General features: G+C 45.0%; 1 protein-coding gene across 2 annotated transcripts; it reads left to right on the top strand.

The window, feature by feature from the left end:
* The first annotated feature begins 9894 nt into the window (after nt 1-9894).
* Nucleotides 9895-12729, top strand: LOC147979752 (E3 ubiquitin-protein ligase AIRP2-like). 2 transcript variants are annotated; one of them, XR_015618974.1, is made up of 4 exons: nt 9895-10131; nt 10246-10396; nt 10519-11179; nt 11526-12729. XR_015618974.1 is itself a non-coding variant. In XM_087547151.1 (3 exons), the coding sequence occupies exons 1-3, from the start codon at nt 10043-10045 to the stop codon at nt 10552-10554; spliced, it is 276 nt and encodes a 91-aa protein (XP_087403277.1). In that variant the 5' UTR covers nt 9895-10042; the 3' UTR covers nt 10555-12729. The 2 variants fall into 2 exon arrangements, 1 of the variants encoding a protein (XP_087403277.1); XM_087547151.1 differs by having other exon boundaries at nt 10519-12729.
* The last annotated feature ends 774 nt before the right edge of the window (nt 12730-13503 follow it).

Genomic DNA, 13503 nt, shown 5'->3' with positions numbered 1-13503 from the left:
CAGCTGTCCGCACGGCACCTCGTACAACCATTAAAACCAAGACACGTGGCGTCACGTGAATGGTTAACAGAAAGCACACGGTTTGAATTATACAAACGTTTGAGATATTAAAGTGGCAGCTATTTTTTCAAAATGCCTTTGTTGGCTGTCATTATTCAAGTGCTCCTTCTCTCAAAATGGAAACGAAAAATACCACATCATGCCGGGTGCCATTCCATGATAGCATGCCAAGTTTCATGAATTTCAGACGAGTATTGGATTTACTAGAATTTAAAAACCAGGCATCTCAATGTTTTGTCGGCAATCAACGGTGCCCTGGTGTTTGAAATTCATTCCCATTTCTTGCATGGGACCTAAGCATGCACCCAAGGACACATATTTGTTTTTTCAACCAATTTATATGCACTGGATCATGTGCATGTAGTTCAAATTTGAATTATGCACATAAATGCATTGAAAACTCAGTTAATGCATAAAAAAGTCCAAAAGAACCCCCAAAAATTACAAAAATTGACACAACACTCCTGTTGTTCTATGTTGACATGAGAAAATTTTTGGAAGCAATAAGAGGCAGTGGATATCGTTTCGTCCCCAAAGGTGGGACGTTCCCTACCGAAACCATGATGCTTGTTGTGAGAAACATATACCCAAACCTGCCCCAAACGTGACAATTTTTTTACGATAGCATGTTGATGCCGCTCCATGAAAGCACGCCAAGTTTCATGAATTTCAGACAAGTTTTGGATTTACTAGAATTTAAAAACGAGGCATCTCAATGTTTTTCCGGCAATCAACGGTGCCCTGGTGTTTGAAATTCATTCCCATTTCTTGCATGGGACCTAAGCATGCACCCAAGGACACAGATTTGATTTTTCAACCAATTTATATGCACTGGAGCATGTGCATGTAGTTCAAATTTGAATTACGCACATAAATGCATTGAAAAGTCAGTTAATCCATAAAATGTCCAAACGAACCCCAAAAAATCCCAAAAATTGACACAACACTCATGTTGTTCTATGTTGACACGAGAATTTTTTTGAAAGCAATAGGAGGCAATGGATATCGTTTCGTCCCCAAAGGTGGGACGTTCCCTACCGAAACCATCATGCTTGTTGTGAGAAGCTCTGGTTTGTGAGAAGCATATACCCGAACCTGCCCCAAATGGGACAAATTTTTTAACACGGCATGTTGATGCCGCTCCATGATAGCATGCCAAGTTTCATGAGTTTTCAGACAAGTTTTGGATTGACTAGAATTTAAAAACCAGGCATCTCAACATTTTGCCGGCAATCAACAGTGCCCTGGTCTTTGAAATTCATTCCCATCTCTTGCATGGGACCTAGAAATTCACCCAAGGACACACATGTGATTTTTCAACCAACTTTAGTGCATTGGAGCATGTGCTTGTAGTTCAAATTTGAATTATGCACATAAAATGCCTAGAAAACCCAGTTAATGTATAAAAAGGCCAAACGAACCCCGAAAAATTCATTCCCATTTCTTCCATGAGACCTAAACATGCACTGAAGGACACAAATTTGTTTTTCAACCAATTTGTATGCAGCAGAGCATGTGCATGTAGTAATTTTGAACTGTGCACCTGAAATGGCTAGAAAACCAGTTTCATGTATGAAATGTCCAAACGAACCCTGAATAATTCCAATTCTTTTACGACACACATACAGTTGCATGTTCACTTCAGATAAAAGGTCTAGCAATTCAAACACCGTCCATTGCCGCTATGACCCCATTTTGTAATTCAAATCAAGTAGATCCCACACAGTTTATTCTCACCAGCTCTGTGAGATGTAGTACAAAATGTCTTGGAGCATCGTCGGTGTATAGTACACATATAGCTTACGCGAGAAGGTGCGTCGGCTATAGTCCACAGCCGGCGTGTCTAGCACACTAGCGCGCTCCCCAAAAACTCCTGCCTCTGCATCCATCGTAATCTTGAAAATATCTACCGCCTGTAAGGTTTTAATGTTTGATATCACACGATTAGTATGTGCGGACCGTGTGCGATGTCTGTTACTCCCGCTCTGCTTCAGTCCCTTGATTCAAATTTTCAGTAGCCCCGACATTTTACTCCCGCCTCTGCATCCCTCGCATTCTCAAAAATATCTGCTCGCCCTTGATCCAAATTTTCAGTAGCCCCACCTTGTTACTGCCGCCTAGTAAAAATTTTAGTTGCCGCCGTATTTCCTCAAACACAACCTCCACTCACACAGACACACACAACCCTCGAAACCATTGGTAGGTCGCCGCCATCACCGGCGCCTCCATCCTCACCCTCTGCCTGTGTGCCGGGGAGCTCGAGTATCCAATGGCCAAAAAGAGGTTTATCGTGGCCTTTTCGCCCAACGCTGGCGAGGTGGCCGCTGAGGTGTCCCCGTCGTCCTCCGCGGGCCCGATCCGCTGTCGCCGGTCCCCCGATCCACCCGGCGCCGCGCCTCTATGCCGGTTTGAGGACTTCCCCGTCATCCCCCAGACCCAGCAGCCGACGAAGTCCTACCTCAGGGTCTGGTAGCGGCGGTGAGGGACGTGGCTTGCCAAGATTACAAATCGAGAGAACCACACCCTCCGATGGCTCGGTAGCTTCCACACGGCCGAGCTCGCGGCCATGGAGGACGACCGCTGGCAGGTCCGCTACCACGGCGCGACGGCTAGGCTGAATTTCCCCTTCGGCACATGTCCGGTTCACCTCGTTCCGCCGGAGCCAGGGGTGGTGATCTCGGCTATGGCATGGGAGGACCACGAGGTGTGGGAGCGTCTCGAGGCCGAGGCCGCCAACGAGGCCTACATGCAAGAGCTCCGCCGGCAGCACCCGGAGCTCGTGGAGGCGGAGAGGGCGATCTTTGCCGGCGCGGAGGGCGGCGAGGTTATCGCGCTCTCCTCCGATGACGAGGTCGAAGGCGGCGAGGACGATGATGCGGAGGGCGGCGAGGTTATCGCGCTCTCCTCTGATGATGAGGTCGAATGCGGTGGCGACGACGGCGCGGAGGGTGTCTAGGTGGGCCCGGAGGGCGAGGAGATCGACGTCGATGAGTGGAGGAGTGCCTTCCCCAACGACCCCAATGACGGTACTGGCCCAGACCTGGCTCACGCCACACCATACCTGATGTGGAAGGATTGGCTTGACCTCTACTTCGACCGAAAGTAGTTTAGCTTAGTTTAAATTTATGTTTTATGTTCGGTTATGCAAAACTAGATATGTTTATGTTTGAATGCATGCTACTTTCCGTTGAACCTGCTTTGAACTTGATCAAATTGAAGTTTACAACCTTAAGTTTAGGTGATCGACTAGAAAAGGCCAAAAATTGCTGGAGTATATATATATATATCCATTAAGGGGTTTAGTCCTTTAACTTTTTAAGGATCGCCTAGAGATGTCCTTATGACTTGTTTATTTCAGTTCTTCACAATGTGATGCTCTATATGCGCAACTATTTGCCGTGCAGCTCAATTTCATGAATAACAGTTTCAACAATACCACTGTGAATTACAATATTTTGTTGCTGTTAAGGATATTGCAGTTAACATGCTTTTTCGTTTTTCCATTGTTGTTTAGCAACATGCATTGTACTGAATGACTAAATATGCAATCCCAGGCTACATAGCAACAAGGAAGAGTGCTACCTTAATGTTCTGATGATGTCTAGATATACATGTAATAAAATCTTATATGTTGGGATGGATGGAGTGTTGTACTACATCATTTTCAATTGTTGTTTAGCTTCTAATATTAACTTGGTGCTTTTAGGTACATATATCGTTGCCAAAGATCCACACTTCTACCCTTTCTATGTATTGGGCAATGAGATATTCATGAACTAGCATCAAGTGAGGAAACTGATAAAGATTGTTACTAAAATCGGTCAAAAGATGTCAATCGAACTATTTGTTTACACTTTATGCAAGGCAACAGTGAACTGCAGGATGGTAAGTAAGAACCCTGTAGCCTTGTTTTTACTGCCCGTAATGAGTTGTGTTAGATGACAATATCTGAATCTTTTTTCTTTTGCAGTGGATCCTGAAGCAGTTTACTCAAGATTACCTCTCAAACTACATGACTGGCGGCCGGCCATCACAAGGGGTTGGACTAGAGTACTGCATGCCTTCTGCATCCAGGAGAGCACAATAGGGCCATTCCGCTTCACCTTGTTCAACAACTGGAATGTCTGTCGCCTCTTTCTTTACCATCTGTAATAGTACAAGTATAGAACCCTGGCACATCACTCTTTATTTGGTGCTTCTGTAATTCTTAAACATATGTACCTATGAATCAAATAATGCATTGGTTGTTTGAACCTGATGGATATGAATAAAGCTATAGCCTACTTTCATGTTTAAATTAGGTACAATTTTAAATAGCAGCAATTAAATTATGGCAAAATCATGTTGTGCAGGTCATTACAGCACACACGGTTGGTAAAACACAAACGTTTGCGATATACACCATAATCTGAGACGGTTCACAGAGAGGAAACGTGTGCAAGCATGCACACAGTTGCCGTTTGCAAAGCGTGTGTGATGTCAGACACTATCACATACGGTGCGGGAAAACTAATTGTGTGTGATTGTCTACCTATCGTACACAATTTATAATCATGAATTGTTTGTGATGTGCCAGGCATCGTAAAACTCCCGTGCCTAGAATCTTCCTAGAACTCCCGTGCCTGGAATCTGCCTGGTTTTAGGCAGAACCACAAAACTCCAACTACGATGGCAATGCGAGCACAAATGAGTAGCAATGATGAAGCGTTTGGGATATTCGAGATATCGGAAATGGTTATACAGGGATAACTGTATGGATCAAGGCTCCCTATCCCCGACGGTTTCTGGGTCATGTGGGAAGGACCCCCCTATCGCCCACACTCACTTGGAGACGGTTCCATATGCCATCGCAGAAAGGGGTTAAAAATTGTTTGTTTAGGACCGACGCGCACAAGTGTTGGGTACGTTGGTGAGGAGGAAGGGGGGACGAGGCGGAGCTCATGGACAGCTCCAAGGGTGAGGGAGAGGCGGTGACCATGGCTACGGTAAGCGGCGGCGATGATCACTCTCGGTGGTGCTGCGGGAAGAGAGCAGAGGAGGGGGAGGGGGTCCTGGGAGAGAGGGGTGAGGTGGAGGGGGTCGAGGAGGAGTGTGTGGCGCCCTCGGGTGCCTCCAGCGGCGAGCAGGTAAGCAGGAGGTGGCCGACGCATGGCGGGCATGCGCCTTCCTGCCCACTGGCAGGAGGTTGAGGATGGTGCGCGGTTGGGCTAGGCGAGCTACAGTGCTGGGCCAGCTGGGCTGCCAGGTAAGATTCCGCTCTCTCTCTCTTTTCCATTTCTGTTTTTTAATTTTATTCCTCTATTTTGAATTAGTAAAAATACTAATTCATTTCCAAAATTCCTGGAGTAAATTATGGGCACATTTTGAATTATTTCCAACAGCCCTCAATTGTTTTCATAATTATTGAAGCATTTCAAATATTTAGTCATTAAATGCACCAATTCAAATACAATATGATTTAACTCAAAAGTCTAGAATGGCCTAGAAAAATGTGCACCGTTTTTGGCAGAGGTTTTCACCCATTTCAAAAATGATGCACTTTTCTGAAGGGCATTTTGGGTTCATTGGAAATATTTTCAGTTGACCCTAGTTTGTCAGAGGGGTGCTAGGGTTTGATCAATCCCCATTTCAAATTGATTTTAATTTAATCATGATGACATGAAGATCAAGCAAAGACAAACAAAGGCTGATCTAGGGTTGTGAAAAATCACCCCCACTAAAAAAGAATCTCGTCGCGAGATTCAAGACGTGAGATAAGAAGAGAGAGGAGACACAAGGCCAACACAATCTTCACGATCCAGGTTGCACTTCATAAGGACGTTGATTCCTTGCATCACGTTGATCTTGACATCCTTGCCTTTGAGTTCTTCATCCACGTGATGATGACGTAAAGAAACTCTACTGGAATTGATCTTCTCGAAGATCGAGCTATTTAAGATCAACTCGTGGAATGAGATGTTGAAACATCTCTTGAGCTGAAACACAAAACACACAGCAAGAGGGATGGATAGTAGCAAATGACGAAAGTTCGTTTTGGTAGGCAACAATTCCACGCTTAAGAAGATGGTGGATGGTCTCAAGGTAGCGAGGAAGGTAATTGCCCTTTATGCCATAACGGGGAACCTTAGAGAAGGCGACTCATAGAACTATTCCCTTAAGTGGCAAAAAGAATTACTTTTGATACAAAGATCATTGAAACCGTCTATACTAGCCTAAGGCAAAACACAACCGATCGTTTGAAGGAGTTCGAAAGATTGACATACTCAGACTAGAATGGATGATGTGGACTACCTTGTTGGAGACGATGCAATGGATGATTTTTCCTTATCATCAGAAATTGATAGGACCCATGGTAGGACCATTTTTGAAGATGATCTAGAACAACAATCACTAAGAAGGGTAGCCCATGGAATTTGGCACAATGGTGGGGCAAGCTGGGGACAGAATGCAAATGTTGGGAATGTTCCAACCATCATATCTGCCTGAGATTCAGATCCGATTGGTGACGGGATATTCCAGACATCCGCATGTCTGAAAAGGAAAGTTTGCAACACAAATCGACGAAATAACGTTGCGAGATTCTCGGGGAATGGACTACGGTAGTAAGCTCCAAAACATGAGCTAGTTCTGCTACAAACATGTTAACACGCTATCCCAGACAAGCATGACCACACAGTAGTCTTATAATAAAACACTACCGAGTTTGGCTGGGGAATCATCATTTAAGATAACGAGGTCTTGTGCAAGTCTGTCTGGGCCCTTCAGGATTAGCACATGAACTTCTTTTCTTTGAACAATTCAATCAGTGGCTTGGTGTGCTAGGAAATACAGGCGGGATGGAGGTATCTAATCTCTCAAGCCATAGTATACTTCTCACGTGCATGACTGACTTGGGATGATTCCAGAGGAAGCAAAACTAAATTCCTCGAATTCAAGGCGGCAACTTACATCGAATGCACGTCAACTTAGAGGAAGTCACTTCTTACACCAAACATATACTTCATGAATGGAACACGAGGATGATGCTTAGAAAAGTTTGCAACACTAGCTTTAATGTTCAGCACAAATCATGGAGATGATAATTATGTTGCCAATGGGCTCAGTAACAATTCATCCAGGTTTCCATATAGATGGAATTCCACAATTAAGTGAACACGGTGATAGCATTGGTTAGACCAATAGAATATAATGATGCGTGCTCGAGGAAAACAACCATGAGTAAGACAACATTACGAACATCGTTAGTTCTGATTTGATTTGACGATAGCTCACACTCAAATCAAAGTTTAGACAAGGCCATAGATCCAACAACTGATCACAAAGGGCAATCAGTGAAGATATCATCTCTTCTCAGCAAACACACAAACACAAGGATATCCCTTTGGCAATGAACTAAGTGGGACAAGCTTTCATCTTCCAACTCTCCAAGTTGTTGTTTGGCCAACTAGCTCAGGGGTATCCAACACAAGACTCTTGGAGAAGGGGTAGTTTACAAGAAGCCAACTTGATCACAAGCTCAACATAATAGTTAGGGGACAACCTGGTGATACTTCCAAGAAGATACTTGGAAAATCACAAACCACTGCTAAGTTATTGGGCTCGAGAACAATCTTGCTTACGAGGCAAGATGATGTGATAAAATAAGCAAGGTTTTGACACAATCCTAACTCATTGATCGAAGAGTGCACCAGGAGGAATGGACTAGGTAGCACGATTAATCTTAGAATGACAATTCAATAACCAACACACTAAGAATGAAATTATCGTCCTTTAACTACCAAGCAACAGGGTTGCTAGGAGTATTGATTTCACACATCATAGTTCACTTGTCGGCATTCCGGTTGCAACAACACGGGGACCGAGGAATGAATAATGATGGCGAGAAGTATCACTTTATCAAGAGTTCATAGGATGGTGTGTAATTCCCATGATATTCTTGATATAAAGATGGTAATACTCCAAGGTAGAATCAGAACAAAAGCTGGAGTGACATTTTGATCTGCGGAATACAACTGCTTTGACCCAATCCTAGAAATTGATAAGGTACTGGAGTTTGTTTCTCCTAGTCATTCCGGAATAGAATGGCTTGACGGACCACAAGAATAAGAGGCATCGATGAACAGGAATGCACAACTATTCCTGACTATCAATTGATAGACCAGGGTCGAAATATAGCTGAGGAGAGACAACTCAAGGAACATATAACTTTCTGAGTTGTGGATGCATAGATTAGTATGTCGAACCAAGTTCAACATGTTTCTTCCGGATAACCCATGCAGAAGGTAGGATTGGCAGAGTCATAAATATAACAGAGAACTCATCGAGACCACTCTTATTGTGATTTATGGTATTTGGAAGAACGAAATACCACAGACCTCGAGGACTATCGTGAAGGGTGAATCTCGGGTTCAAGAACCCAGAAATAGAATGCCTACTAACTAAATGGCATCACGGGATGCTTTCGAGAATGACGACCAAAATCATCACACCGGGAACACAAAACATGGCTAGATTACTAGGTGATTCCCTAAGACACCTAGGGTCATAACAATAGCTCCAACATATATGTCGAGGCAATAGAGTACCTCAACTTACCGATTAGTGTGGTTAAACTGGCCCAAAGAAATATTGGGACAGGAAGAAAAGATTTGCAAATGCATCTGATTGTTTAGAATCCTGGGATGACTCGAACAACATAACAGCTGTAATTGCTCGAAAAGATTTGAGACATCCTGCAAAAATGGTGGCATAACCACTTAACATCGCAATGCCAAGGTTCTAAGATCAACTGTCAACATACGGAAGTATTAGGAACTGGACTGAGGCTTGAAACCAACAATCCTATGAGTCTACAGATTAGTAACACGTGATCCCGATAGAAGAATGAGAAGCCTAGTTCTTAATCCCCGTAGGAAAGAAGAGGGTGACTCAGATCAGAAGGACATAAGGTAAAGGAGTAAAAAGAGCCTTACGTTCCCTTCCACAATCAATTCCCTTATATTACTAAAGCATTTCTAGACACGACTTCGACCAGTTTGGCTTGGTAATCCTACAGGCAGTCAGGCTCTGATACCAAAGCTGTCAGGACCCCGATCCTAAGTCACATCGATCCAGCATTTAACATATCATATCACTTTGCGGCCTCACACACGATATCCCCATGGGTGCCACCTTACCTGGCCCGGGACCATTTGTGCATTTTGGCTCATGTATATGATAGTGTCGCTAGCACCCATATGACAAAGAACCTGGGCCCACTTGACTAGTTGTAAACTCAAGATGGCACTAACTTACAGGGAGATGCATACATGACCCAACAATGCACGTGTCGGTCAGCAGTGAGTGAAACCGGGCTATAGCAAGCTAGCAGGACTCCGATAAGCACCACGTGACATTTCCCCGTAGGGACAGACACGAGAGCAGAGAAGGAGACATGCCAATCATCACATGTGTTCCGAAGCAGTAGCAAGCTACCATGGCTCAGTGGAAGCACTAGGAGACATTTCCCCATAAGAGAGGCTACCAAGAATAAACAACTAGGTGTCGGATCCCACACATAGTAATACACGTTACACGTACGCATAACATGCAAGTATGTGTTGTACAACATGGCATCACAACCGAACTCAACAACTCATTGAATATATAAAGCCTCAAGAAGTGCTAGGCACAATCGATGCCTCGAGCGCACCGCCCCACGTAAGGGGAAAAAACCACCGCACCACGCCGCGTGAAAAAAAACCCAGCGAGGGCGCAGTGCACCACGCAAGGGAAAAAACCACCACACCATGCGAGGGACGCGCTCGACGTGCAGGCCGTCGTGAGCCCTGCGCCCATCCACTCTCTCCTCCATCCCCATTCCCTCTTCTCCAACCCTAAATCTTTTCCCCCTGCCCTACAGCCACCCCAAGCTCCTCATCCCCTCCACTCCCTCGACAATTGTGGCGACAGCGTCCTTTGGTGGCGGAGGAGGAGGGGGGAGATGGTGGCAGCGGCGTCGTGCACCACACGGAGGTTGTTCAGGGACGCTCTCAAGGTGCTTGAGGTCGACATCCAACATGCCAACAACCTGTGAGTGCCTCCCCTCCCCCTCCCTCCCACCGAAAGAATCCCCTTCCTCAATTTCTTCAATCTGGGGTGTATTGTTTTTGACTGAATCCGTCTGCCTCCGGTGCCCTGCCGCAGGGCATCGGAGTGTTTGAGGGGCTACAACGGGGCGTGCCTGCAGATGCACATGTCCTACAGCCCCGCCACGCGCCTCTTCCTCTTCATCCTACAGCGGACCGACTGCAGCCTCGCCGGCGCCCTCGGCCTCCTCAGGATCCCCATCTACAAGGTACTTCTCTTTTGTCTCCGACCCCATGGTTTTGTTGCAGAATTTGTGCCATATTGTGTTGACAGTGCTCGTTGTGGATGTGTTCTTACCGAATCTTGCCTCTGCTTCCATTGTCTCTGCAGGTTTATGAAACAATGTGGTGCTATTGTTATTATTGAGCAATGATACTCTGCTTCTTTTTTGAAGTAGGAAGTGATGAATCAAGCAAGGAGGAAGGACGCCATGTTTGATATTCGACCATTTTCTTTACTCTATATGTAGTAATACCTGCTGCTAAATGCACGACAACACAACGATGTTCGATCTTCGACTGTTTCTTGCCTCTGAAACCCAAGGTAGGATTGCCCCTTGTTAGGTGTGTGCTTGTACCTGCTGCTAAATTAATCATGTACTTTTGTTTGCTCTAATATATATTCACCAAATGAAAATAGTTAGGTAAAGTCTAATTGGTTGCAGAATTTTGGGGAAAGTCTTGGCTGGACTATATATTTGCACTCGGAGCTAAGATCTACCAAAGCAAAATTAGGTTATTTGTGAATGAACATTTCCTCTTTAGCAATCTGATGGATTTACAGGCTTGTTTGTTTTGTTGGTGGCTTGCTGCTCGGGTATGCGATCACATCAGTTGGTTATTTGCTCTCGGAGCTAAGATCTTTTCTGCTCGTCTCCTGAATCCTGTTTGATAAAATGTGTGTGAGCCGAGACATTTATTTCTTCCATGTTCCTTTCCATGTGCAGGTTCTTTGTTGATTTTGTTGGATGCGTGTGATGTTTACCAACAAGGTTAGGTTTCCTATTGGCTTGCTTGATTAGGTCTTGGTAAACATTCCATGAACTGGTGCGTTTGTGCGGTCAGGTTGGCTGTATATAAATTTTGTGGTTCACCTGCTACAGATATGCTTTTCTAATTGTAGTGTGACAGCTTTAACCAAAGTCTGTTTAGTTCACTCAGCCTTCTATTCATTGATTTTTATATGGTTCTTGAAAGTAGAGCTTGCTTAGCATTTGAGAGTGCTCCAGTTTGCTTAATCACTGTGACTATGTGCTCTGGGTTAAAATTCTAAATTTCGTCTTTGTTGGAGCTTCAGAAGGGTTGCTCATCAATGAACTAGAAGATTGTTTTGTCCAGGGCACTCACATGATTAAGGAAGAAATTGGTCATTCCTGGATGTGCTAAGCAGATCAAAGGTGAGCTCATCCTATTTTCTTTCTTCAATCTTAGCCAAAGATTTATCTCCGGTTTCCTTGCATTTGCCATGTTGGTTCTTTGTGTAGATGTGCCAGCTAGCATAGAATGTGCATCATCATCTTTGTCTTTGAGTAGAATTGAACTATGATTTTCTCTTTTATGTATAGTTTTTATAAAAGATTTCAAATTCCTGCTCATTTCTGTCGACTTTAAATGTTTTACATTTAAATTTATCACGTGGACAAGAGCAATATTTCACATGGACAAGAGCAATATTTCTTCTGAGAGTTATATTGTTTTGCATCTATTACAGATTTTGCAGGTTATTTAGCCATTCCCATGCTTCCAAAGCAACTCATGACCCCTCTTATAACTCTGCCCTGCAATATTTAGGTGTTACAAAAATAGTTTAACCATTTTTGCCTCATAATGAGAGTTCTTTCACTATTTTGGAGATTTGTGCATACTTTCAGCAGTTTAACACCTCCATTGGTACTTTTAACCTTTCATTTAGCGAGTTGACAAGGTCGGCGTGTTAGATTGCACAAAGCTTCCGTGGTCATCTAAATATGTTTCATGCACTGGATGAAAGCACGTGGCTTGTTGTGACCAGAAACTAAATTGAGTATAGCCCAAGTCGATATTTACCTATTCGGTAGTGCAGACCAGCAGCTGAGAATGTGTTGGAGATATGCCCTAGAGGCAATCATGTATGATGATATTTCCTATGTGTTTATGAATAAAGATAGTCCTTGGACATTATCAATGATGTGTATCAGCAAGTACGTGACTTGTTTGTCGGACTATGTATTGTATGATGACTCTCCTAAAAGGTCCCTAGTCGAAAGGGCTGTGTGGACACGCAGCCAACTAGACTAGCATATGACGCGGTCGATGGCTTGGTCTCACTAGCCATGGGGCATTGGATGCTAACCGGATAATATGGACTTGGAAGCATCTGGTCGGATTCGACGTAGTCGGATCCGAGTCGAGATAAGGTCCGAGTCGGACAGACCCAACTATGAGACGCAGCGATATGTCATCTGTGAGTCTCTAGTACAACATATGTTCTATGTCCTAAGACCTGAGCTGACGCATGTACTCGGGATGGTGACAGACTTGCTTTGGGCCGACCAAACGCTACTCCACAACTGGGTAGTTATAAAGGTAGGTTTCGGGTTTGTCCAAAACCATGCTGCGAGACGTGGTCGGGCAAGATGGGATTTGCCCCCCCCCCCCCCCGATCAGGAGAGATATACTTTGGGCCCCTCGTGTGATCCGACAAGGATAAGCATAGCCATGCGACAAGGATTATGAGATAATCCGGTTTGTGGTCGGCATCACTGGAATGAGAAAGAGGTCGGGATAGCACAAGGATGACAGACTTGCCTTGAGCTCGACAACATATATCGTGTGGCAAAAGGAATGGAAGTATGATGTACAGGTTGGCTAACCAGCTTCATAGTCTGCTTGGTGTTCGGCATGCCTTGCTGGAGGCCGCTACCAACCATGCAGTTCGGAGGTGATCCGAACTGCGACCAAGCCGACTTGAACCTAAGGGGTCGCGCGCTTAAGGGAAGGAACCTACGAGGTCGGATCCGAGGACACTGGTCGGATGTGATCCGAACTGTATTCGGATTGTGGCCGAGTAGACTTATGGGCTTTAGGGTTCGTGCGAGGCCCAAGGGTTGAGCCCGCGACGGACGCCTATATATAGTGGAGGTGCCGCACACTCACGCGATTGATCGCTTCGGCGCTGTCACTAGGGTTTCCATGTGTTGCGCATAGACACCTCCACTCGCCGCCGGTTGTGTGATCGGACCTAGCAGTCCGCCACACGACGTTCCTCCTGCACGCGCGGATACCGTTTGAGGCAGTGCACTTGCGCCGCTCCGGCGAACCTGTACATGGGAACCGA

This window comes from Triticum urartu, chromosome 3A (assembly GCF_056163025.1).
Source record: "Triticum urartu cultivar PI428250 chromosome 3A, HENAU_Tu73, whole genome shotgun sequence".
In the NCBI taxonomy this organism is placed as follows: Eukaryota; Viridiplantae; Streptophyta; class Magnoliopsida; order Poales; family Poaceae; genus Triticum; species Triticum urartu.
Note: the sequence above shows the minus strand (reverse complement) of the source record. Positions and strands in the feature narration are given on the sequence as shown.